A 27,662-nucleotide genomic window follows, 5' to 3' on the forward strand; every position below is an offset into this window, starting at 1 on the left:
CTTTTTTTTTTTTGCGGCCGCCAGTAATCAGTTAATTACCGGTGATCGCAAAACAGGGGTCAGTAAAAACCGACCCCGATCAAGTTCTTTGGGGTCTCGGCTACCCCCGGCAGCGGAGACCCCAAAGATCTTCCGGGTGCCGGCCGGCGCACTGTGCATGCACCCGCCATTTTTTGGCCGGAACAAGATGGCGGCGCCCATCGGGAGCCACGAGGAGCACCGGGGGAGACAGGTATCGGGGGGCGATCAGAGACCCCATTTCTCTGTCCTCTGATGTGCGATCACATCGGAGGACAGAGAAATTAAATGGGAAATCGCATTTTTTTTGCGACCGCCGGTTAACGGTTAATTACCGGCGATCGCAACCCGGGGGTCGGTAAAAAAAACCCCGAATCATGTTCTCTGGGGTCTCGGCTATCCCCGGCAATAGAGACCCCAGAGAAAATCCGACTCTGGGGGACGCTATTCACTTTTTCCACAGCGCCGTTAATTAACGGTGCTGTGGTTCAAGTACCTTTAACTGCCGCCGTTAAAAGGCGTATCGGCGGGCGTTAAGGGGTTAACCCCTTTCCGACCTGTGTCACAGCGTATGCGTCATGAAAGTCGGTGCCAATCCGACCTGTGAGGCATATGCTGTGTCACAGAATGATCGCGTCCCTGCAGGCCGGGTGAAAGGGTTAACTCCAATTTCACCCGACCTACAGGGACAGGGGGAGTGGTACTTCAGCCCAGGGGGGGTGGCTTCACCCCCCCGTGGCTACGATCGCTCTGATTGGCTGTTGAAAGTGAAACAGCCAGAGCGATTTGTAATATTTCACCTATGAAAACTGGTGAAATATTACAATCCAGCCATGGCCGATGCTGCAATATAATCGGCCATGGATGGAAACCCTGATCTGCCCCCCCACCGCCACCGATCACCTCCCCAGTCCTCCATCCTGTGCTCCGCTCCCCTCAGTCCGCCTGTCCGCTCCCCTCAGTCCGCCTGTCCGCTCCCCCGTTCTCCTGTCCGCTCCCCCGTGCTCCGATCCCACCCCCCGTGCTCCGATCCCACCCCCCCGTGCTCCGATCCCCCCTCATACCTACCGAGCCTCCCGGTGTCCGTCCGTCTGCTCCATGTGCGTAGCCATCTTCCAAAATGGCGGGCGCATGCGCCCGCCGAATCTTCCGGCTGGCAGATTCGTTCCAGGTACATTTTGATCACTGTGATAGGTTTTATCACATTGATCAAAATAAAAAAAACAGTAAATGAACACCCCCCCCCCTTTATCACCCCCATAGGTAGGGACAATAATAAAATAAAGAAAATATTTTTTTTTTTCTCCACTAGGGTTATGGTTAGGGCTACGGTTTGGGCTACTGTTAGAATTAGGGTTAGAACTAGGGTTAGGGTTAGAATTAGGCTATGTGCACACGGTGCGGATTTGGCTGCGGATCCGGTGCGGATTTGGCTGCGGATACGCAGCGGATTGCCCGCTGCGGATTCGTAGCAGTTTTCCATCAGGTTTGCAGTACCATGTAAACTTATGGAAAACCAAATCGGCTGTGCCCATGGTGCGGAAAATACCACGCGGAAACGCTGAGTTGTATTTTCCGCAGCATGTCAATTCTTTGTGCGGATTCCGCAGCGTTTTACACCTGTTCTTCAATAGGAATCCGCAGGTCAAATCCACACAAAAAACACTGGAAATCAGCGGTAAATCCGCAGGTTAAACGCAGTGCCTTTTACCTGCGGATTTTTCAAAAATGGTGCGGAAAAATCTCACACGAATCCGCAACGTGGGCACATAGCCTTAGGGTTAGGGTTGGAATAAGGGCTAGGGTTGGAAATAGGGTTAAGATTAGGCTTGTGGTTAGGGTTATGGTTAGGGGTGTGTTGGGGTTAGGATTGTGGCTAGGGTTGGGATTAGGAATGTGTTGGGGTTAGGGGTGTTTTGGGGTTAGGGTTGTGATTACGGTTATGGCTAGAGTTGGGATTAGGGTAAGGGGTGTGTTGGGGTTAGTGTTGGAGTTAGAATTGAGGGGTTTCCACTTTTTAGGCACATCAGGGGTCTCCAAAGGCAACATGGCGCCACCATTGATTCCAGCCAAACAGTGGTTTACCCCCACATATGGGGTACCAGCATACTCAGGACAAACTGGGCAACAATTATTAGGGTCCAATTTCTCCTGTTACCCTTGCGAAAATAAAAAATTGCTTGCCAAAACAATTTTTGAGGAATGAAAAATTATTTTTTATTTTCACGGCTCTGCATTATAAACTTCTGTGAAGCACTTGGGGGTTCAAAGTGCTCACCACACATCTAGTTAAGTTCCTTGGGGGGTCTAGTTTCCAAAATAAGGTCACTTGTGGGGGGTTTCTACTGTTTAGGCACATCAGGGACTCTGCAAATGCAACGTGACGCCCGCAGACCATTGAATCAAAGTCTGCATTTCAAAAGTCACTACTTCCCTTCCGAGCCCCGACATGTGCCCAAACAGTGGTTTACCCCCACATATGGGGTATCAGCGTACTCCGGACAAACTGGAAAACAACTTTTGGGGTCCAATTTCTCCTGCTACTCTTGTGAAACTAAAAAATTGCATGCTAAAACATCATTTTTGAGGAAAGGAAACTGATTTTTTATTTTCACAGCTCTGCGTTATAAACTTCTGTGAAGCACTTGGGGGTTTAAAGTGGTCACCGCACATCTAGATTAGTTCCATGGGAGGTCTAGTTTCCAAAATGGGGTCACATGTGGGGGAGCTCCAATGCTTAGGCACACAGGGGCTCTCCAAATGCGACATGGTGTCCGCTAACGATTGGAGCTAATTTTTCATTCAAAAAGTCAAATGGCGCTCCTTCCCTTCCGAGCCCTGCCGTGTGCCCAAACAGTGGTTTACCCCCACATGTGAGGTATCAGTGTACTCCGGAGAAATTGCCCAATAAATTTTAGGATCCATTTTATCCTGTTGCCCATGTGGAAATGAACAAATTGAGGCTAAAAGAATTTTTTTGTGAAAAAAAGTACTTTTTCATTTTTACAGATCAATTTATGAAGCACCTGGGGGTTCAAAGTGCTCACTATGCACCTAGATAAGTTCCTTGTGGGGTCTAGTTTCCAAAATGGGGTCACATGTTGGGGAGCTCCAATGTTTAGGCACACAGGGGCTCTCCAAACACGACATGGTGTCCGCTAAAGATTGGAGCCAATTTTTCATTGAAAAAGTCAAATGGCGCTCCTTCCCTTCCGAGCCCTGTCGTGCGCCCAAACAGTGGTTCCCGCCCACATATGGGGTATCGGCGTACTCAGGACAAATTGTACAATAACTTTTGGGGTCCAGTTTCTCTTTTTACCCTTGGGAAAATAAAAAAATTGTTGCTAAAAATCATTTTTGTGACTAAAAAGTTAAATGTTCATTTTTTCCTTCCATGTTGCTTCTGCTGCTGTGAAGCACCTGAAGGGTTAATAAACTTCTTGAATGTGGTTTTGAGCACCTTGAGGGGTGCAGTTTTTAGAATGGTGTCACTTTTGGGTATTTTCAGCCATACAGACCCCTCAAACTGACTTCAAATGTGAGGTGGTCCCTAAAAAAATGGTTTTGTAAATTTTGTTGTAAAAATGAGAAATCGCTGGTCAAATTTTAACGCTTATAACTTCCTAGCAAAAAAAAATGTTGTTTCCAAAATTGTGCTGATGTAAAGTAGACATGTGGTTAATGTTATTTATAAACTATTTTGTGTCACATAACTCTCTGGTTTAACAGAACAAAAATTCTAAATTTGAAAATTGCAAAATTTTCAAAATTTTAGCCAAATTTCCATTTTTTTTCACAAATAAATGCAAAAATTATCGACCTAAATATACTACGAACATGAAGCCCAATATGTCACGAAAAAACAATCTCAGAACCGCTAGGATCCGTTGAAGCGTTCCTGAGTTATTACCTCATAAAGGGACACTGGTCAGAATTGCAACCAATGGCCAGGTCATTAAGGTCAAAATAGGCTGGGTCATGAAGGGGTTAAGGGAACGATGGGATTCAGTTGGGAAATTAATAAAGTATTCCATATCAGTATCTGCATAAAATCAAGGTTGTGTGTCCTGAGAATATTGGGGGTCACGGGAAGTGATGGGCCAGTACACTTGGCTATTGGAAAAATGTTATGCCACACAAGGAAGGCTATTGTGAACCATTGATTAGTCAACCTTTATTGATTGAAGAGATTGTTTGGAGAATAAAAAACAATTCACATGGAAAAGAAAGTGTACATTAAAAGAGGTGCTGAAAATAAATTTAAACAATAGAGAGATTGGATTAAATGTAGTTTCAGAGACGTTATCTTTGGATGTGATCTTTGATATATTTGTGATTGGCTGAGTAATGGATTCCGTTATAGAGGTAAATGTGTTCCCAGGGTCAGGGGGTTGTATATGCTGTCTTGTAGAGGTGTACCAAGGGAGTTCAAAGAAAGGGTGGGGAATGGAAGGGGGAGGGGAAAGGGTTAAAAAAGTTCAAATATACTTTATATATTGAAATGTTGTTATATATCCCTTACATGTATGTTATTACTTTTGATAGATAATTTCAACTGTTAAGTTGATCCGCTGAAAGCAACGTTAACTGTAATATTAAATAAAAGTTTTATTGATCAAAAAACTTGTCTTCGATTAGTCAATATCTGGCTGTGTAAAAAACATGGCGGAAATGTCAATTTCAATGTAATCCTTAATTTTCAAGAGCAATAACAGTTTAAACAAAAATTTGCAAGCTATTTTGGGAGATATAAATATTTACTACAATACATCAATCAGGATAGGGGTAGGTCACATTCAAGTGCATGTTCACATTAAGAGTAAAAAAATGCCAGCAGGGAAAAATATTGATAAAGCTCTCAGGTAACTACCAACTAATGTTAAAAAAAAAAAAAAAAAGGTTGCCTCTGATTTACAAACATCAGCGAAAAGGAAAAATTCCTAAAGTGCTCTGCGCTTGAAAAATGGACATCTTTGACCACCTGTAACTAAATCGCTGTGTGAACATACACTGCTCAAAAAAATAAAGGGAACACTAAAATCCCACATCCTAGATATCACTGAATGAAATATTCCAGTTGCAAATCTTTATTCATTACATAGTGAAATGTGTTGAGAACAATAAAACTTAAAAATTATCAACGTAAATCACAACTAATATCCCACGGAGATCTGGAGTTGGAATGATGCTCAAAATCAAAGTTGAAAATGAAGTTGAGCACTCACGACCGTCCTCATGGAGTCAGTTTCTAACTGTTTGTGCAGACACATGCACATTTGTGGCCTGCTAGAGATCATTTTGCGGGGCTCTGGCAGTGCTCCTCCTGTTTTTCCTTGCACAAAGGTTGAGTTAGCGGTCCTGCTGCTGGGTTATTGCCCTCCTACGGCCCCCTCCACATCTCCTGGTGTACTGGCCTGTCTCCTGGTAGCGCCTCCAGCCCCTGGACACTACGCTGACAGACACAGCAAATCTTCTTGCCACAGCTCGCATTGATGTGCCATCCTAGATGAGCTGCACTACCTGAGCCACTTGTGTGGGTTGTATAGTCCGTCTCATGCTATCACGAGTGTGAAAGCACAACCAACATTCAAAAGTAACCAAAACATCAGCCAGAAAGCATTGGTACTGAGATGTGGTCTGTGGTCCCCACAGGCAGAACCACTCCTTTATTGAGTGTGTCTTGATAATTACCAATAATTTCCATCTGTTTTCTATTCCATTTGCACAACAACATGTGAAATTGATTGTCAAACAGTGTTGCTTCCTAAGTGGACAGTTTGATTTTACAGAAGTTTGATTTACTTGGAGTTATATTCTGTTTAAGTGTCCCCTTTATATTTTTGAGCAGTGTATATTAATGGTATTATTGAAAGGAAATAACTGGAAGGTTATGGGATATATTACACAAATAATGCAATTATGACAAAACCGTTATTTTACTACTCTATCATGTGAGTAAATTTATTTTGTTATATTAATAGCATTGCCTATTGTTCTTCAAGCGGAGGACCAACGACCACATGTATCAACCACAGTGCAGCATTTCCATATTCAGCAAGATTATTATAAACTGGTTCCAAACTGCATAGTCGTACTCATTTTATAATAGAATACAATGGTAGCCAGCACCTTACAGCACTTCACTCCGCACTGCATTCAGATTGATTGACAACAGACACTCCAGACAACACTTGGAGTACAGAGACGACCTAAGAAAGGAGCAGCTTGGAAACCACAACGTGGTTAGAAGTGAGTGACAAGGAAGGATGCTTATATATACAAAATTAGTCTTTCAGGATGTATATTCGCTGGAAGGAGAGTGCTGCACGGCTTCAGTCTTTCACTTGTGCTTTTTATGTAGTACCTGATGGAATTACATTAGATTAGTAATAATATCACTCGGAATCCCCAGGGACTTCTGCAGATACTATAGGTCCATTTGGGTAAAAACACAACTAGATAATAAAATCTGCCATAATTTTCTTTTTGAGTTTTTCTCATGCATACATAAGCATTGAGAATGAAATGACATAACGACAAATTTCAATTACAAATTCCATTTTATTTTTGTTTCCATTCAGACTTACTGGATCCCACACTTGAGCTAATGAAAAGATTGTCACTGAATGAGTAGAAAAAGGTGAGCTGGACCGGCACGCCAGTAGATAAAGTCTTGATTAAGAAAGATGAGCAATGTAGGTTCAGCTCACAAACAGATCACAAAGTACAAACAAATCTTTATGCAATACGGACTTAAGAAACAATACAGTTCTTTTTTCACAAATAGGTTCACAGAATTCTGCACAGCAATCTTGTAGAAAAAGGTAAAGACTATGCAATGACATTATTTGTTATTAGTTTACATTATTACTTTAGATCTGTCTGGGGTTCACCCGACACTTTCTACAAACGGTTTTATCATCATGATTTGGTACTACAACTAACAGTAACCAAGGAAGAATGATGGGGAATCACTAGACTGCTAAGAAGGAGGAATCAGTCTACTTACAGTATAAGAAAATAGAAAATGTGGATCTATCTTGTTACACTTGAAAATTTCTGCATATTTTTAAATGTGGTCTATGTTTTTGTGGATATTAACATATTCACATAGAAATGAAAAACAATTAAGGGAGATGTAACATCAGCTCCTCTGAAAGAACATATCCAAAGACCAATGTCTCATATCTGATCACCAACAAGAATATTTTGCTTATTATTAGAGCCAATGTGACAGATTACAGTGACCTAGCAGCATTCTTACAGAGACACCAGTTTTATCTAGGAGCCGTGTCCAGTATTGCCCTACTAAAGTAAATGTAGCAGAGTTTCAATACCAGAGACAAGCCACGGACAGATGCGGCACTATGTCTGGAAGAAAGCAGCCATTCTTACTAAACTCATCTACCCGCTTTACCCTATTAGAACTAAACCTTAATCCCACTACATTTGTTATCCTGGCAATAATTAGTTTTTCATACTATTCATTATATTATCTTCCATTTATTTTAGTTCCCCCTTCAAGATGAAACTCTTTAAATATGTCCAGAATTAGATAAACATGCCCATTTTCTCTTGAAAACAGCACCACTTTTCTACATGTTGTGTATGGTATTTCCACAGACCCGAGGAGTGAGGTGTTCAAATCCTAGACATCTATTTAAGGAAAACCATATGGGTAATCTATTACTTAAAATGTTCCAAGTATTGAGATAGAATCCAATTATTTATAGCATTATACAATTAATTAACCACAAATTGCCATTATTCCCCTGACCCTGAAATCTTCAGTGCTGTAATAGTACAATCAGTTGGAAAAAAAGGAAAACAAGAAAGAATGTACTGCATGATAGCATAAAGTGTATGAAAGGATGCACACTAAAATGTCTCAAGAGAAGTATTCCTCAACCACTCCATTAAAATCAAGACAGTGAAAAGCTAGTCATTGAGAGAGACCTGGCCTAAATAATCCGGCCACCAAGTTAAGCTTCCTCTCCAGTTACACAGATGAAAATAAATGTCTCCTTAGGACTAAAAAATATATATTTCTTTATATATATATTTTACTACATAACTCAGCAGCCTTTATACTTCTGCAAGTTTCTCATCCCACAAAAAAAGGTAAAGCAAGGTCTACAAAAATAGCAATTAATTCTAAAAATAGTTGCGGATTTCAGTTTTGATAAATTACATTCAGATGTAATATAGCCATTTCTAAGGACCTATGCAGAGGCAGATGGCTTCTACCTCCTGACGGAAGTTAGCATTTCAGTGCATCAGTAATGTATCCACAGCTTGCTTGGTATCAATATCTTGTCTGATATTCGTGGTGCCAGCGGTTAAAATCGTTGTAGAAAAGCACAATGCTCCCTGATGCCATGCCAGTCATGATACACCTGCGAGTGATGAAAATACACAGTCAGTCATATGCATTATACATAGATAATATGTGTGTTTATGCATTTACCAAGACAAATCTTCATTACAATTAGACATTACCTGCTTTAACAATTATTATGAAGTCGCCTCATTAATTAGCTGCTACTGGCAATTTACCGGACTTTGAGAAATCAAGGTTATACAATTTTGCTAAAACTTAAATAGGCTGATAAGTTACATAGGCTTAGGGTGAAGGTAACTATAAAATATCAAGTAATGCAGTCTATGATCATTTATGATGAAAATGTACTGTCATTTTTCATAAAACTTCTTTTATGTGTAAAATCTAGGCCTGATAGTTATTCCAAACAGTGGACATCAATGACTACTAGACTGAATCACTCACCTTTGGTCGTAGGACATGGCCATGGATCGGATGCCAGCATCACAGCCTGGGTAGGCAAAGAGATGTTTCAAGTCACATACTTGCCAAATCATGACAACTCCGCTGTCTCCTCCTATTAGCAGGTACTGTCCATCTCGGCTCATCAGTATTGCCTAGAAGGTCCAAAACATAACAAGCTTTAAGCACAATTACTGACGCATGAGACTCACCCAACATGAAAAAGATCCTTCATTGTCACATTTAGATTTCTTGTGATCACTTACTACTAGACATTTTGGGAAACAAAGAAATATGAAAATCATGGTATGTGATGCATTTTGTTGGATTATTTAATACATGTTTACTGAGAGCAATTATAGCAAGAATAGAAAACAGCAATACTACAACAGATGATACTGTCATAAGGGCCAAGTGTGGTATATTAGTAATGATCATATTAAAGGGGTCGCCCCACCATTTCAGCCTCTGATTATCTACAGTATAGATGATAAAATGCTGATAACTGTTGGTCCTAAAGCTAGGACCATCGATCACAGTAACAGAGGTCCCAAGTCCATGTAAATTAGGTGGTTGTAACCTATGCGTGGGGCTGCTTTATTCTAAGTCTATAGGACACCAGTCATTGACGAGTAGAACGTTTGTTATTTTTTTTCCAATCCCATTAGCAAATGGAGCAGTAGCATGCACTTCCACTATTCGAATGAAACAGGTAACACACGATCCATACTCTTGTGATCTTGGGATAAGCCACTTAAAATAATGGAAACAAGCATTTTCCCCCTTTTCCATATTCAATCCAAAAATACCACTAGAATAGGTCATCGAAATTTAATTGGTGGCAATCCGACACCTGACACCCCCACAGATCAACGGTTATTGGCTACAGTGTTGCTTAGATGTGAAAACAGAACAGAGCTGGATAGCGCAGCGCTATTCGATGTGTAGCCGCTGCTGCGGAGTGTGTAATGGTTGGAACTGCAGCACTCGGCAGAGGCTGTTACACACTGAACACAGCTGAGCTGTGCAGCTCCACTCAGTATTGACATCAGGCTGCCTGCTGGACAATTAGATCTGCAGACAACCACTTGAAGTAAGCTCTAAAGTGACGTATCTTATGCAGGTGAGGAAACAGAACGGCAGAAGGGTCATCCTCAAAGAAAGAACAAAATCAATATTTATCAACTTTTCACAGTATGAGATTTAACAGATTTAACACCATATTTCAGTTTCCAGCCATGGGCCGGTGGCGATATTGTGGTTAGTTTTATGACCGATTTATGAGTCTCCTGATGATTTCTGGAATACATTATCATATCTGGACTCCTTTCAGTACTACAAAAGTACACACTGCCATCATAAACTGTTCTACAAAATTTACAACTGATACAACTTTTCGTCCTTTACGATAGAATTCTTTCTGAACAATTGCTGCCTGTGCAGAACGGACAGATGTGCAATAGCTGTATCCCTATACAGACACGCCGCCATAGATTATCACATGAGCTAAATCAATACTCATCCTGATCCCTTGTTTGCTCGGCTGCGATCTCCTGAGGCTATTTTTGAATTGCAATTATTACCATGACAAATAATTATTTGCTACACTTAGAAAATTCATCTGAAGAAAATCCATTAACCTTCCAGTCACGGTTCAATGGCTTTTTATATTCTAAGCGTTTTATGAGAGAAGTTCTATAGTAAGAGGCAAATTAAAGCCATTAATCTTTAACCCTTCTATAACCTAAGAAAATGATTCTGCCAGTGTCTTTATTAAATTACTGCCATCTATTCAGATTATCTCATTTGTAGATGTGTCTTAGGGGTTCACAATCTTTCTACTTGGAAGGCAGTGTGTTCTGAACTATAATTTTCTCCTGACACTTCTTATAAGAAAACAAACTTTGTATTGGATTTTATATTACAAAATATAGGGTGTTGTGCTGAGTGTCTTAAGGATCTACTGGTAATTGCCTGATTGTATGACTGAATGCCACTTTTATTCCATATATATCAGAGTAAAATCTGAACCATAAAAACACTCACAACGTGGCTATGCACCATTTAATGCCCGAATGCTAGGTTATGTCTGGCAGCAAGAACACAAACAACTGACTCCAAATGGAGGTGTTCCTTTTGGAGATTTTGGTTTGGCTTTATATCCTAATACAAATGGAATGACTCTTTAAAGAAGTAGTCCCCAACCGGTGGCTCACGGGCCCATGATGGGTGGCTCGTGGCTGTCTACCAGCTTGGTGCACTACCACTAGGTCTAACAAACAGCTATGAAGAGCAGGTCTCCAGATGGTGAATTATAGGAATAACGCCGCACAGAAGAGCAGATCTGGATGTGAATATACTGGCCTTGAGGGTTCAGAGATGGTTTACACCTGGTAAGCTGGAGATAGGATAATACTGCCTGTCACAGGAAGTGATTAAATCCCATAATGAGAACAATAGTCCTCCTGTATCAGTTTATCTCCATGTGGAGGAACTATTGATATAGGAATTAACAATATTTATATAGGACACTCCTACAACAATGCATTAAATCCATAGAAAAAGGGGAGTTTGAGTCCAAAATGATATACAAATAAAATATTTTTTATTTTTAACAAATACAAATTCATACCATCATAAACAAGATATTCAATAATTCATAACATGTTCAGCGAGGCAACAACCGGTACCAGACCTGTGTGACCTACCACATACTGCTCAGTATATATAGTAAAATGCTTAGTGCTTATCTCTCAATGTCAGGGGGGGACAGAAAGCACCTAGGACCTAATAATCACAATTGTCTTATGTCTCCTAGTCCTCAGTAAAGAGTGTCTTATTTAATCAATTAACCCATAATTATTGAAAGGCCCCAGGAAAGCTTTCTTACCCATATGGCAGACGCGGGATGGTCACACAGTACAGCCCCAAAGTGCGTTTCACGTCGGCTTCGTCAGGGGGCGGTACTGTTGTGTGTGTGTGGGGAGATTTTATAGGGTCCCTGATTATCGTACACCTGACACAGATTGTACACCTGACACAGATGCGCTACAATCGGTGTCAGGTGTACGATAATCAGGGACCCTATAAAATCTCTCCCCACACATGCAACAGTACCGCCCCCTGACGAAGCCGACGCGAAACGCGCGTTGGGGCTGTACTGTGTGACCATCCCGCGTCTGCCATATGGGTAAGAAAGCTTTCCTGGGGCCTTTCAATAATTATGGGTTAATTGATTAAATAAGACACTCTTTACTGAGGACTAGGAGACATAAGACAATTGTGATTATTAGGTCCTAGGTGCTTTCTGTCCCCCCTGACATTGAGAGATAAGCACTAAGCATTTTACTATATATACTGAGCAGTATGTGGTAGGTCACACAGGTCTGGTACCGGTTGTTGCCTCGCTGAACATGTTATGAATTATTGAATATCTTGTTTATGATGGTATGAATTTGTATTTGTTAGAAATAAAATAGATTTTATTTGTATACCATTTTGGACTCGAACTCCCCTTTTTCTATGGATTTAATGCAGTCACAGGAAGTGTTTGAAGCTGGATGGGACAGTGTGGTGGGAATGCTTGTAGAAGGTGGTAATCTCTGGATTTTGGTATACTGTCTCGGTGTGATTTCTGTGGAAAAGCTTTGGCTGTCAATCCACCGGTAATGGGGGCTCTGGGTGTCACCACTGTGAGGGGCGCAGGACCTGGATGTGGCTTGCAGCCTCTCTCAGAGCTTATTGTGGCTAGTGACCCTCTTTTAGAGCTGAATGTGGCTCTCAAAGTCAGAAAGGTTGGGGACCACTGCTTTTAAGGGTCAATACTGACTTCCAGGGTTGCTACCTACAAACAGTGGCACTAGACACCCTGTTCCCTTACTCTGTGGAGAGCCCATTAGCATAATTGGTCAGGATAATAAAAATGTAAAATAATGGTAAGGAAGGCAATCAGGATATCATGACTTTTACCAATCCCATATGACACTTTGATTTAATAGGCTTGTTTATTGCAAATTGTAAAAAAAGGCCTGATCCATATGACGGATCCAGAAGAGCACTTTGGCTTCTATTAAAAGTAACATTTGTGATGCAGAATTCAACAAGGTCTAAGGCTACGTGCACATGTTGCGGACTTGCCTCTGGAATTTTTTGTGCGGATTCTGCATCTCTTGGCAGAAAACGCAGGTGCAGATTTCATGCGTTTTTTATGCGGATTTTGTGCGGATTTCATGCGTTTTTACCCCTGCGGATTTCTATAATAGAATGGGTACAAAAACGCTGCAGATTCGCACAAATAAAGGAGATGCTCCTTCTTTTGATCCGCAGCGTTTTCCATGCGGAATTTCCCGCACCATTAGCACAGCAATTATTTTTTCCATTGATTTACATTGTACTGTAAATCACTTGCAGATCTGCAGTGTTTTTACACGGAAAAAAATGCTGCGGATCCGCTGTAAATCCGCAACGTGTGCACATAGCCTAAGAAGTGACCAAGAAGGAAGATTATAAAAACAACAAGAGAAAATAACTAAGTCCATGGTCTGTACATTTTTTCAGCGCAGAAAATCTGCATTTAACAGTATAAAATAAAGGGATATGATTTCATGGAAAGTCATGACCTGATTTTCCCTATAGGTTTCTATGGGGAGCCTGAAAAAATCTTAAGATTTTGAATGAAGAATCCAAGCGTTTCTACACACACAAAAAAAATGTATAAAAAAATCTACAAAAAAAGAACACGGCAGTATAAAAGCAGTGTATTTGCACATGGGCATATGGTATGATATACGGTGAATGATAAATACTGAAGATCACTTCCTCAAAAGCCAAACCAAATCAAGAAAGTTCACATTAAAACAAAAATAATGGACATATTCCTGAAAATATAGGACAAAGTGCCATCTGCAGGGTGGAAAGAATAGAATGCATGCTACACTATTTCTAAATGGATCCATTACACACTACTAGAGAAATAGAGTGCTTTGCTTTTCAACTTCATACCTAAATTAACCATATAAATAAAAATTATAATTTATCACCTTGTAATACAGTATGCATAAATCAATACTGTTCTGTAAAACTGGCTTTCTTCTTTGGCAGAGAAATACAGCCGTGTAATGCAGAACATAGACTTATATCCCATATCTGCTTTTCCATAGACATGACATATAGATGCTATAAGACTAACCTTTTCAAGTTAAGAAAACATATGATATGTAAAGCTGATGAGTCAGAAAATCTTAATGTGGACTGTCTAGCATCAAGTGACAAGGGGGAGTAAAGGAGGAAAAGATAAGAATAAAGTGAAGAAGTAAATATGATCACAGGCCTTGTATAGGGAGTTAGTCAAATCTAACAGCAAAAAAGATAAGAAATATGGCAAAGATTTCACAAAGAACAAACTTTACAGAAAAATAAAAGAATACAGGGAAAATACTTGGGACAATTTATTTAAACACTGAAGAGCTAAATCAGCCCAGAATGCTAAAAATATGAAATAACCTCAAAGAAACAAATGTTTAAAAATTTGTAAAGAAAAAAGGAAACTGAAAACAATGAAATTAGATCTTTTGGAAGTCTGTTTCTGAAATGAATGGCGTGCTGGACTGTCTTGACTATGTGCTTTGATGTTTGGCTACAAAGGAACACATCATCTTATGGGGACTTATATTCATATGTATTGAGTCTCTAATGGAGGCACATCCTGAAGCCAGTAATATATATAAAAAAAATCCACTCAGTTGGTTAACGGAGATACCCAAATGCCAGTGACGTAGATGGACCCTGAGAATGCGGGGCTGCCATGTGTGAGATAGCGCTCACTAACGGGTAGGGGAATACTTGCTTAGCAACGGGATTCAAGGTACACAGGAACACTTTCTGCACATAACAGTCTATGCGGTTTATTATAGAGTCATAAACCGTACCACGAACAGTCCATTACACACTGTATCAGGACATGACATTAGGTTTCCCATCATTAGTTTGCGTCAACTAAACACGCTGGTCCTCCTCTGACCAGTTGCCGTGGGTGACCTCACAGTTCATAGAACATAATAAGCACCAACAGTTTGTGGAGGTACCTTACGGGAGCTCCTGCTCCACCTGCTGACTCCTTGTCAGTCCTCTCTCCCTGGAAAGCTGCCTTACAGGGATCACCAACTTGCCTGACAGGCATACACCAGTCGGTTCCAGACCCACCGAAGGACGGTAGCTTCCACAACACAGTAGCCATCTCCGGCTCTGCAGGTCCTTGGCCTCACTTCGTGCTCTTCAGTGATCCGGTCCACACACACAGGACCTCCCAACACAGAGGCCACTCAGGATCACAGCCTCACTAGGTGATCTTCAGGGATCTGGGCCACACTCTGGACCTCCCAACACCCAGGCCACTCAGGATCACGGCCTCACCTGGTGCTCTTCAGGGATCTGGTCCCCACTCTGGACCTCCCAACACCCAGGCCACGCAGGATTACAGCCTCACCAGGTGCTCTTCAGGGATCCGGTCCCCACTCTGGACCTCCCAACACCGAGGCCACTCAGGTCCACGGTCTCACCAGGTGCTCTTCAGGGATCCTGTCCACACTCTGGACAACCCAACACTCATGCCTTTCCTCTCACAGGACCTTCCAGCCAAGAGCCATTCAGGTCCATACACAGGAACCATGTGACCCACACCCTATTCACATTACATACTTGTAACCACTCCCATAGGTGGGAGGTGTGTGTGTGGCTAGTTCGACCCGCCCAGCTCTCAAACTAGCCCTGCCAGCCTCCCTCTAAAACAACACAATTACTTGTGGAACTACAGGTCCCAGAACAACCTTACTGCAGGCTTACAACGCAGAGTATCTTCTTCTGCGACAAACATACCGGCCATTCACAATAATGCCGGACTTTGTCTCATCATCATACTTATGCCTGCGACTGCCATGCATTCGTATGGCCTCAATACGCCTCCATGCATATTCTGAGGAGACCATGCAGCGCCCCCTACCTGCAAGGGGGTCACTGCATCACACATGAGAAAGTCACTTTTGGTGATGGTAAATTTCTTTGAGATTATACATTACTCTGTAAGCAATGGAGAATAATTACATTACTTGATTTCTGGAAAAGCACAGAATTTCATCGTTCAATAGGAGTCATCTAAAGCAGTGCCAAAAAGGACACAAAGAAACAGTAGCTAAAGATCTGAAAATGGAAATCCCACTAAAATGTGGAGTATAGGACAGCCAGATGTAATTTACATGGACTCTTTACTCTCAGGCAGCTTGATCTCATTTGATAAATACTGTAATAAATGATCAATCTGCAAATAGTTTTAATTAAACATCATGTCTTTCCCTAAAAATCACTCCACAGGGTGTATCCGTTGTGTCTAACCTGCAGTCAATTAGCTCTTGTAAATAGTAATCCATCTCCAGCAGCAGAGATGTGGACGGATTACAGGTGGTGGGAGCAGGGGATTTAGATAGTGAGCCCCAATGGGGACAGTGATGATGTCTGTAAAGCAATGTAGATTGATGGAGCTATATAAGCGAGTATAAAATATATAAATAAATAATAAAGGTGAACTTGGAGGTTGCCCATTGCATGCTGGGAAGTGAGGCAAATCAAGTCCCAACACTTAAGAGTTTAACCTAAGCATTGCTCATGAGCGATACTTAGTGGTTTGATAAATATAGGTTGTTCTCTTTCAAGAAATCTTCATTCCCCAGCAAAATGTTATATACGGTATATATAAAAACCACTAAACTGCGCTATACTGACTGTTCCCAGGCTCACCAGCGAGTCTCCGCTGAGGCTTCTGGTGTATGGCGTTAGCTGTGACGCTGATGTCCCGATAACAGCAGACAATTAGTGAGCTCATCTGCTCAGGCAGAGTAGACAGAAGGCCCCGCTCAGAGCCATGGAGTTCACTGGCTGCCATGGTGTTGACATGATGTCAGTGCCGCACCCATTGACAGGCACAGGGAGCAGCAGCGAAGACTCACCAGTAGACCTGGGACCGGTGAATATAATACGGTTTGTATTTTTGATACCAAACTACGTTGAGGGATGAAAATTTCATGAGCGTGGCCACCCCTTTTAATGGCTTACAAATAAGAATGATCACCAATATAGCAATTGGCTTCACACAAATGCATCTATCTGGTTCCTTTTTTTAATGCACGTTTCAGTAGCCAGGACTTGTGAAATGTGCGCACACAGTCCATCACCCTGACAGGACAACATGCCCTACGGCCGGCACTTGGAGAACACAGGACAAATAGCCTCACTTGTATCGCCGAACAACACTGTTGCCATAAGCGTCTATTATTTACTTAAACACAAACAAAGAAATCCCTTCTATCCCGCAGATTATGGCTTGTAGGCAGCTACTGTGCCCTTTCCAATCTCCAGACAAAGCAAATAATTGGATCCCTTGGGTTGTGAGAGCTAGTGTCTTTGCCTCAGGTAACAGCTCGGTTTAAGGAGTGGATTTCCTTTCCATCCAAGTTATTCCTTCTGACGTCTAAACATTGCATGGTAGATGTGCTTTGACGTGCCGTTGGCCGGGGCTCTGCTCAGCAATGTAGCATTTAAAACAAAAACAGGTGTATACCGCTGATTAGACTGCGAGTGTCCCCAGGCAGTCTGGGGGTCTCTTGGTAGTTTTCATGAGCAGCCTACAAGAAAGTAAATTAGAATTCTGTCCTGCGTCTGATGATTGTAAATTGTTACTTTTGTCGACATCCTGTGGGCTCGGGCTTACCATGACACATGAAACACAACCTGTTTAATTCCCCTCATTCAGTCAATGGCAGTCGGACTTGACCTTAGGTTTCCTTGGCTTCACCTCTGGCACCCTCCCCCCTTCCTATTACTTGAGAAGCAAGCAGTGAAAACATCAGTCTGCCACATCCATGGGCAGGTATTACACAGGAGGGGGGAGATGGACTTTAATCACACAGTTGCCACTTGCCTGCCAGCATGATAAAGTGCAGAAGCAGATGAGGAAAAGGGGCTGTGGATTGTTTAACTCCAAAACCCAACAGGGACTGCTTTGAAAAAAAAGGAAGAGGGGGAAAAAACATGTGGCTGCAGTACACATGTGTTTGCCTGGACCGCGGACTTCCCCAGCCTCAGGCAACAAACTCAGCTCCCAGCACACACTGAGACACAGCAGAAACTGTTTTAGCTGGCAAGGGATTTCTCGATATTTCACAGATTTATTAGCCTGGCTGACAACATAATCACAACTGAAAGTGACAGATTATGAACATTATTATTGCAAAGGGGAAGAAAACAACAGTGGTCCCTACAAAGCTGCAAAAGGGGAAAACAACCTACTCCCATCCAAGCATGTAAGGTCCCGCGAAGGGTTTATTTCTGATCAGTCTCGAGTTAGCATCGCCAAAATCTGCTAGAAAATATGCAATGTCTCATACAAATATATTTACAGGCAAAAGACCTGAAAACGTTGCTGCCTTAGATGCAATAAGTCCAAGAGGGTGGCAGGATATAGCGCTATTTCAGAAAAAAAAGCAATGGCAGCATGGATTGTTCTTCCATTAATTTTCTTTTTTACAGGCAACCAGTCACCAGGTTCTTCCCATATAAAGTAGGGCCAGCACCTGTAAGCCCTCATATACAGCGTTCTAGAATGCTCTATATAGGTCCCCAATGCGCCCTCCATAAAATAATAGTTTTTACTATACTCATGTACAGGGCCCCGGTCCGATGGGTGTCGCAGTTCTTGATCTGGTGCCTCCTCTCTTCTTTTAGCCAAAACAAGAGATATATATATATATATATATATATATATATATATATATATATATATATATATATACATATATACACAACGAAAAAAAGGGAACAGCACAAAAATACTTATCTTCGGTTGCAAGGCCCCCAGACAACCAGTCCACCGATTATCCAAGTTTATAAAATTTCAAAGAAAGAGGCAGCACTCCATTTTTCCACTGTAAAAACCATTAGAAAAAAGGAGTGCTGCCTCTCTTTGAAATTCTATATATATATATATATATATATATATATATATATATATATATATATATATATATATATATATATATACACACACATATATATATATATATTTTTTAGAAAAAATGAATGCAGGTAACTTTATCAAGTGCTGAGCATCGGCAATAATGTCTTTCCACTTTCTCCGTGTACAATGAAGCCAGGGCACATCCCAGCGCTTAGCCAACAGCAGGCCTGAGTTTCCCTATGACTGACTCATTCCTTCATGGACATGTTTGGCCAAGATTTTGCATGGCTCTGCAGTGTTTCTTACAAGGGCACATGAAGCCACTTATTACAGTAAAGGCTTGTGTAATTATTAATAAAGGTTCCAGCCCTTGCGAGAAGCATCAATGACTGGTAGCAAAGCAAGTTTCATCACTGACTGCCATTCCTCCTTGCTTACAGTACGTAAAACCGCTTTCTTTACATAGTTTCATCATCCCATCTTTCCAAATTATCTTGAACAGTATTATACAGATTTAAAGTTAATGCTTCACCAGACATGACAATACAAGCTGCATATCTTAGACCTAATGAGACTGGTGTACTTGCATTGAAATTCCATATAAAAAATGTCTGCAGAATCCTTTGTGAAAGTTTTCTTGTCTAATAATGAAATGTAGCTGGAATCCTAAAATCATTATTTTAATTTGAGGATTATACAGCTAGCCTGACATGGATTTCCAAAGTAAATATACCAAACTCATCAGGGCGAAGATATATTTAATAATATACAGAGTTTATATTATGAAATCTAGCACATATATTATATATTCAGTCTATGCTCAGATAATATAGCATGAAATATATACTTCTACACATACTCTTTCTCTATATAAAATGTGTGTGGGAGACATCGGATATATACACTTGTTTGAGGTTATTTCGGGGACTGTTTCTTACCCGTGTATTGTCCTCAATTTCCTTTGTGGCCTGGAGCTTCCCATTCACACTGAATACACAGAACAGTCCCTTCTCATAGTATATAACACAGTGTCCTTCTCTGGAGACCTGGATAAGTTTGGGTCGAATGCAATTTTCTGGGGCCTCCAGTGTCCTCAAAAGGTCTCCATTCATAGAATGTATCAAACAAGGACCTTCTAAAATACACAAACCAAAAAACACTGTCACATCCACATGGGATTTTACAAAAATACATGTCCTGGTACCATGATCACATTCAAGTGCCTGCAATGGAAATGAGCTATACGCACCCTTGGAACCACTTATCACCAGGCCAAGTTCTGCACAAACAGCAGCACAGGTAATCTCACAGTCGTGGCCAGTCAGGATTGCTCGAGGAGTAGCAAACTCATCTACAGGAAAAAAAACTTGCATGAGTGTATGGATTATGGAGATATACATTGTATAGCTGCACACTAAAGGACTGAACCATCAAGGCTAGTTCAGATGAGCACTGAACTTTCCAGACATGGATGGCTCTGGACACTTGGCCCCATAGCGGATGTGTGCGAAAGATCACTGCTATCTACATGCACTAGCCTGGTCTGTAAATCGAAACACACTGGCACACGCTGTGATTTTTTTTCCCTATGCGTACACCGGTACATAGATCTGTCTGTGTACCGTCCGTCTGTGGACTATTGTGCAGCAAACTGAACATGGTGAACTATAAAAAAATAAAAAAGTCATAATCAAGTGAGCCAGTCTTCCCCCAAACACCCCATTGTACGTTTGGGTGTGTTGGGTTGTTATGTTTATTTTGATTTTCTTTGTACCCAAAAACATTAAAAAAATGAAGCAATGGTAATTGATACTATCCAGATGCAAAGCTAGCAGTCCACATCACACACTGGCCCTTTTACCTTCTTCATGGCTTGATACCATAATTTAGAGAAGAAGTATTGATTTTCAGCATGCCCGGTGTTCATTATTTGGGCATAGCACTATTATTTGGCAAATGTTATAGTATTAGAACCAATTACTCAGCTTGTCACCAAAGAATGTCAGGTACTGAAGCTGTATTTGCATTGGGTTTTCTTAGACCCGGATTTGGCCTTTAAATGTACCGTAATTGTAGAATTTGCCATTTACCCCAAGATACAAGGAAAGAAATATTGTGTATTGGAGAGGAATTCCTTTGCCACTCTTTCTGTCTCTTTACTACAATTTATACAATGTTATCTACATTTTCTCAGCATCACTATATGTACCGGAATTCATTTCTAGCTCCTAATTGAATATATAAATCAATTAAACAAATATCTAAAAATTAGGTGTTTTCATTTTAATATTCTAAGAATATAAATATCTGCACACTTAGCAAAAAAAAGGTTTATCTTTAAGGAGAAAATGATGATGGTAATTATATATGCATAACTATGCATAATAGCTTGTTGTTGTGTTTGTAGCAAGAAGTAACTTGCTTGTGAGTTTGGAGGGAAGAAAACACAATAATGAAAGAGGGAGAGAGAGGTAACAGTCGCCACAGACAGACAGCTTAGAAGTCCAATAATGCGTTGCACATGGGTTTTTTCTTTTCATGTACCAAAACCTGCAAGAGGAAAGGGGGAGGGGTGGGGGCCATTTTTTTTCTTTCTTCAAATTATACCATTGGCATGTGAGTAGTTTGAGCAAGATCAAGAGGTTCTTTATCTTGACCTTACGAATGTGTGACAGTGTAATTGAAAAAGACAACTCTCTTATACACAAAAGAAAATGCAGACTATCGGCTTAAAGAAAAAGTGAGGTGTTTGTCACTCGTAAGCAGAAGTTTTCAAATACTTAGGAAGACAGACGTATACACCTCAACAAATTGAAAGGCAACGAAGCACAGCAAATAATAACCATCATCATAAATCATACAGGATTTATCAAAAGATAAGCTGTGTGCTTCACACATCTATCAATTAAAAAAAAATCACACAAAGAAGAAAAGGCATGGAAAGGACCAATCGGTAATATGTCATTCTTTTCTGGAAGGAAGAAATGCATTTCAGAACTACCGTACTAAGAGCATTGTAAAAGCTTTTTTGCCTTTCAGGTTTTTGGTGGTATTCACACTGTACAAAGATAATGGACATAAAAAAGGCAACTATGCTAATCGTTTCAGAGATGTTTTTATCTACCGAAAAAACAAAACATCTAGCATGTTGAAACCCAAAGTGCCAGATTCCTTTTTTCTCCATCATTCAGGGATGGTTAGGAGACTCACAAGCACCATCAGTCGATCCTATCAATATTACATACAGAAAAAGAGAAACAGATGGGAGTAATAAATGCCTTAACGGTGTCGTTTTTCATCATTTGATGCTCTAATACATTTATGTGTAGCAGAAAATTAGCAATAGTTTGCAGTAGACCAAACCTCTTCTTTTGGTTTTGTGCAAAGTAATAATTGACATATTTAGTTACATACGGTATATACTCGAGTATAAGCCAACCCGAGTGTAAGCCGACCCCCTAATTTTGCCACAAAAGACTTATTGACTCGAGTATAAGCCTAGGGTGGAAAATGCAGCAGCTACGGGTAAATGTCAAAAATAAAAATAGATACCAATAAAAGTGAAATTAATTAAGACATCAGTAGGTTAAGTGTTTTTGAATATCCATATTGAATCAGGAGCCCCATATAATGCTCCATAAAGTTCTTGATGGGCCCCATAAGATGCTCCATACAAAATACGCCCAATATAATGCTCCATATTAAAATATGCCCCATATAATGCTGCATAAAGGTTAATAATGGCCCCTTACGATACTCCTTAGAAACATTTGCCCCATACAATGCTGCATAAAGGTTGATGGTCCCATAAGATGCTCCACACATTATGGCCCAATAAGATGCTCCACACATTATGGCCCAATAAGATGCTCCATACATTATGGCCCCATAAGATGCTCCATACATTATGGCCCCATAAGATGCTCCATACATTATGGCCCCATAAGATGTTCCACACATTATGGCCCCATAAGATGCTCCACACATTATGCCCCTAAGATGCTCCACACATTATGGCCCCATAAGATGCTCCATACATTATGGCCCAATAAGATGCACCGCACATTATGCCCCATAAGATAATCCATACATTATGGCCCCATAAGATGCTCCATACATTATGGCCCCATAAGATGCTCCATACATTATGGCCCCATAAGATAACCCATACATTATGGCCCCATAAGATGCTCCAGCCATTATGGCCCCATAAGATGCTCCAGCCATTATGGCCCCATAAGATGCTCCATACATTATGGCCCCATAAGATGCTCCATACATTATTGCCCCATAAGATGCTCCATACATTATGGCTCCATAAGATGCTCGAAACATTATTCCCCATCAGATGCTCCACACATTATGCCCCATAAGATGCTCCATACATTATGGCTCCATAAGATGCTCGAAACATTATTCCCCATAAGATGCTCCACACATTATGCCCTATAAGATGCTCCACACATTATGGCACCATAATATACTCCATACATTATTGCCCCATAAGATGCTCCATACATTATGGCCCCATAAGATGCTCCATACATTATGGCCCCATAAGATGTTCCATACATTATTGCCCCATAAGATGCTCCATACATTATGGCTCCATAAGATGCTCGAAACATTATTCCCCATAAGATGATCCACACATTGTGGCCCCATAAGATGCTCCATACACTATGGCCCCATGACATGCTCCATACATTATGGCCCCATAAGATGCTCCATACATTATGGCCCCATGAGATGCTCCATACATTGTGGCCCCATAAGATGCTCCATACATTGTGGCCCCATACGATGCTCCATACATTGTGGCCCCATACGATGCTCCATACATTGTGGCCCCATACGATGCTCCATACATTGTGGCCCCATGACATGCTCCATACATTATGGCCCCATAAGATGCTCCACACATTATGGCCCCATGAGATGCTCCTTACATTGTGGCCCCATGAGATGCTCCTTACATTGTGGCCCCATGAGATGCTCCATGCATTGTGGCCCCATAAGATGCTCCACACATTTGCCCCATATGCTCTTGCTGCAATTAAAATTAAAAAAAAATCACATACTCACCTCTCTTCGCTCAGGCCCCCGGCACTTGCGATAGTCACCTTCCTCGTTCCACGCGCCGCTGTCTAACATCCTCTGCACTGACTGTTCAGGCAGAGGGCGGCAAGCACACTAATCGCGTCATCATGCCCTCTGACCTGAACAGTAAGTGCAGAGGGCATGATGACGCGATTAGTGTGCTTGCCGCCCTCTGCCTGAACAGTCAGTGCAGAGGATGTTAGACAGCGGCGCGTGGAACGAGGAAGGTGACTATCGCAAGTGCCGGGGGCCTGAGCGAAGAGAGGTGAGTATGTGATTTTTTTTTAATTTTAATTGCAGCAAGAGCATATGGGGCAAATGTGTATCTTCCTGTATTCAGCGGTCACGTGCCGCTCATTACAGTAATGAATACGCGTCCGTATTCATTACTTTAATGAGCGGTACCACGTGACCGCTGAACACAGGAAGAGCAACCCGGAGACCATGGGACATGCAGGGACAGCGCCAGGAGCAGGTGAGTATGTCACAGCGCCGCTCCCCCACCGACCCTCCCCGCTGACAATGACTCGAGTATAAGCCGAGAGGGTCACTTTCAGCCCAAAAAAGTGGGCTGAAAATCTCAACTTATACACTAGTATATACGGTAGTTATACAAGTTTCTCCACCAGTTATACACTCTCTTTCACCAGAATATTTATAACACACATGGTTTGTTGTTGTGATAAAAAAAGCATCAAGCCCTTTTTTAAACGCGGATACAGTGTCTGTCATTACATGTGGTAGAGTATTGCACAGTCTCACTGCTCTAACGGTATAGAACCCTTTCCTATTTAGTTTCTTTATTTACAAACACATAGAATCAATGTTTAATATTTTTTTTTATCAGTAGGCATGTTAAAACTGAGTCAAGAAAAAAAAGATAACGATAATATTTACATTCCTTAACACTAATTGCAACACCAAGAAGGAAAAGTCATAGAATTATGGAAATCACAGGATGGAGCGACATGTTGATGATATGCAAATTCTAAAGAAGCAAACTAAATTATTAAAACATCTCAACTTATCCTGCATTGAGTAAGTGCATCATGGTAGAAATATACACAGTCGTATGTCTTGACATGCTACCAATGAGGTTATTAATGGTTGTCAGAGGAATGTTCTGATACTCTGAATGCACTTGGGCACACAAATCATCAAGATCCACTGCTGGCAGCACCCTTTGCAACTGAGGATAAATGACATCCCAGATGTGCTCCATGGAAAACAAATCCAAGGACTCTACAGGCCATGGTAGCATGAGCAACATGTGGCCTGAAGATGTCATTTTCAAAAACTGCTCCTAGGACACTTTGGAGAAATGGTCATACCATTGATTTCACCACCAAAATCAATGTAACATTGTTAGTTTTTCAACATGACAACTTCAGGGATGTCATTGGTTGGCAAATACAAAGGGAGTTGCCAGCAGCAGATACCATACCAATGATGTGTGCCAAGTGCATTCCTTACTGATGTTGCGATTTTCATGTTGAGGAGTGGTTATTTCTATACCAAACAAACTAGATTGATGATTTATTTGAAAACGATATTCATTTACTGAAATCAATGAGATGACTTATTGGTTCCTTTTTATGTTAATATGAAACATGAAATAGTCAATGAATTACGGTACATAAGTAAAAAAACAAACAAAAGAATAACATATATATGCTCTAAGAGTTATGTTTTGTCCATTTTTTGCTATTTTCATAAAATCGCCTTTTATTCAGTCAACTACTTTGCACAAACTTTCTTGTTTAGTAGATTCCTAACTTTTTTTAATATTTATATTAAAATCTTTAAAATGTCTATTTTTTCTACTATATTTCTAATCCAAATGTACTACCGAGTAAGAGATTTGTCTCTTAGCAAGATTTAAATATTGGGAAAAATAATTTACCGTCTTCGCCAATACAAAGTTTCCAAAAGTATCTATCTGTATACACTAACATAAAAAAAAACAACAAATACAAAGATCAGGTTTATGACATTTTACATAATTTAGCACTAACCATTTTAAACATTACATTTCCTGAACCTGCTGCCTCATGTAGCACCTTCTTTATGCCTCATGGTCACAATTTTGGCTTTTTCTTAGCGGTATAGTGTTTTTATTACCTCCCATGATTTTAAATGTGTTCATGTACCTAAATCCCACTCTGAATAACGCAGAAGTGCTAATACCTACTTTCTGGAGGAGGGGGTCTGCTCAGCAAACAAGCCATAAAATGAAAGTGGCCCACACAAATTTCCATTGAAAAGAACTCATGAGCTGATAGGAAAATAGTTTATTTTTTACAATTGAGTACAACCAGCTCATAGGAATGTGTCGGACTATAGAAGACACACAATGGGCAAGTATAGCACATACAGTGTCAACACATTCACTAGCACTTTATAATCAATGGAGGTTATAAACATGCTACAGGGCAGACAAGGAAAAAGCTTTATATTTATTCCTACTGCTCATATAGCACCAAAATATTCCGCAGCGCTGTACAGAGACCGTCACCACTCACATCAGTCCCCGACTCGGACTGGGGATTTTAAAGTGAACTAATATTAATGGGGGGCTAAAAGAGTAAAGACGTCTACTAGCCACAAAAGACTTTTACAGATTCTAGTGTAAAAAACACAAGAAAAAATTCTGAAACTGAGCGGGTGTGTTTTCCCCTGAAAAAGATGGGAGTAATTTTAAAAGAAAGCAGAACAATAAATCAAGAAGATTATGACACAGCGCTGCAAATATAAATCTCTGTGCTAGTTGTGCATCCAGTGAAAAAGAAACATTTTTGCCATTTTATATCAAAGCTTAGTGTTTGCTGCCAAAAAAGCACACCATAAAACAGTGCACCACACTGAGCTCAAATAAAATAATACCTATCACCATAAACACTCCAGGAGAATCTAGTCTAACTGTGTAATTCAAGTTCTTAATTAAATGTGTATGTGACTTCATAAATTTCTCAGCCAGAATATTATTTATCCCGAAAAGGCTGAAGGATCCTGGGAGGGCAAGGATTGAGGGGAAACACAGCCCAGCACAGTGTATAGGCAGAGGCTGGCGCTCTCCTGTCTTCAGGTATTTGCAGATTTTACAGTTCATAAACAAGAAGAAAATATGTAAACCGTAAGCCATCTAGAGGGTGTCCGCATGTCACTCAACATTTAAAGTAACCCGCGGGGAATCATCTAGAATGCACATTCTGTTTCATTTCAATCGTCTAGCTGACATGTTGGGGGCCAGTACATAACACCGCTCACATATTCCACTCATAAACAGGCTGAATCGTTAGGTTGAAATAATTAGCACAATTTTGAAGTACAATTACCGTATACAATAGATTTTAGGCTAGATATAGCAAAATATGAAGAACAAAAAAAGACATCTACATACAGAACACTCTTTAAGCATTTGTCATCTCTCTTGAAATATCAATTTTAACAATTGTATTTCTTGTCAAAATAAAACTCCTGGATTATCCTTAATAGAACTTTACATTGTGTTGTTTCTACTATCATAATAATAAAAAAAAGGCAAGAAAGCGCAACATGTGCACAGCAACGAAGACCACCAAAGATAAAGGTTAGTCAAAGGCTCACCTTTTGTGGTTGTGCCCCCAGGCACTACCCTGTGGTAAAGGTGTGAATCAATAAGGCTGCTGCTTCACTCGCAGGATCCAGAACATGTTGAAGAGGGAGGTTTCTAGCTGAGGTTACCTTACAGCGCTGCCTACGAACGTCCAGTCCACACCA

At 40.8% G+C, this 27,662-nt stretch overlaps 1 protein-coding gene across 1 annotated transcript in view; it reads right to left on the reverse strand.

Annotated features, from left to right (window-relative positions):
* Positions 1-6,559: 6,559 nt before the first annotated feature.
* LRBA (LPS responsive beige-like anchor protein) overlaps positions 6,560-27,662 on the reverse strand; it is a 749,089-nt gene continuing 727,986 nt past the window's right edge. The window contains exons 53-56 of the mRNA XM_077279308.1: positions 20,053-20,154; positions 19,742-19,938; positions 8,804-8,955; positions 6,560-8,414 (exon numbers count right to left, since the gene is read on the reverse strand). Coding sequence (XP_077135423.1) covers positions 8,324-8,414; positions 8,804-8,955; positions 19,742-19,938; positions 20,053-20,154 — 542 coding nt within the window. The 3' untranslated portion in view covers positions 6,560-8,323. The remainder of the gene's footprint in view (positions 8,415-8,803; positions 8,956-19,741; positions 19,939-20,052; positions 20,155-27,662) is intronic.

The sequence above is a fragment of the Ranitomeya variabilis genome, chromosome 1 (assembly GCF_051348905.1).
Source record: "Ranitomeya variabilis isolate aRanVar5 chromosome 1, aRanVar5.hap1, whole genome shotgun sequence".
Classification (NCBI taxonomy): domain Eukaryota; kingdom Metazoa; phylum Chordata; class Amphibia; order Anura; family Dendrobatidae; genus Ranitomeya; species Ranitomeya variabilis.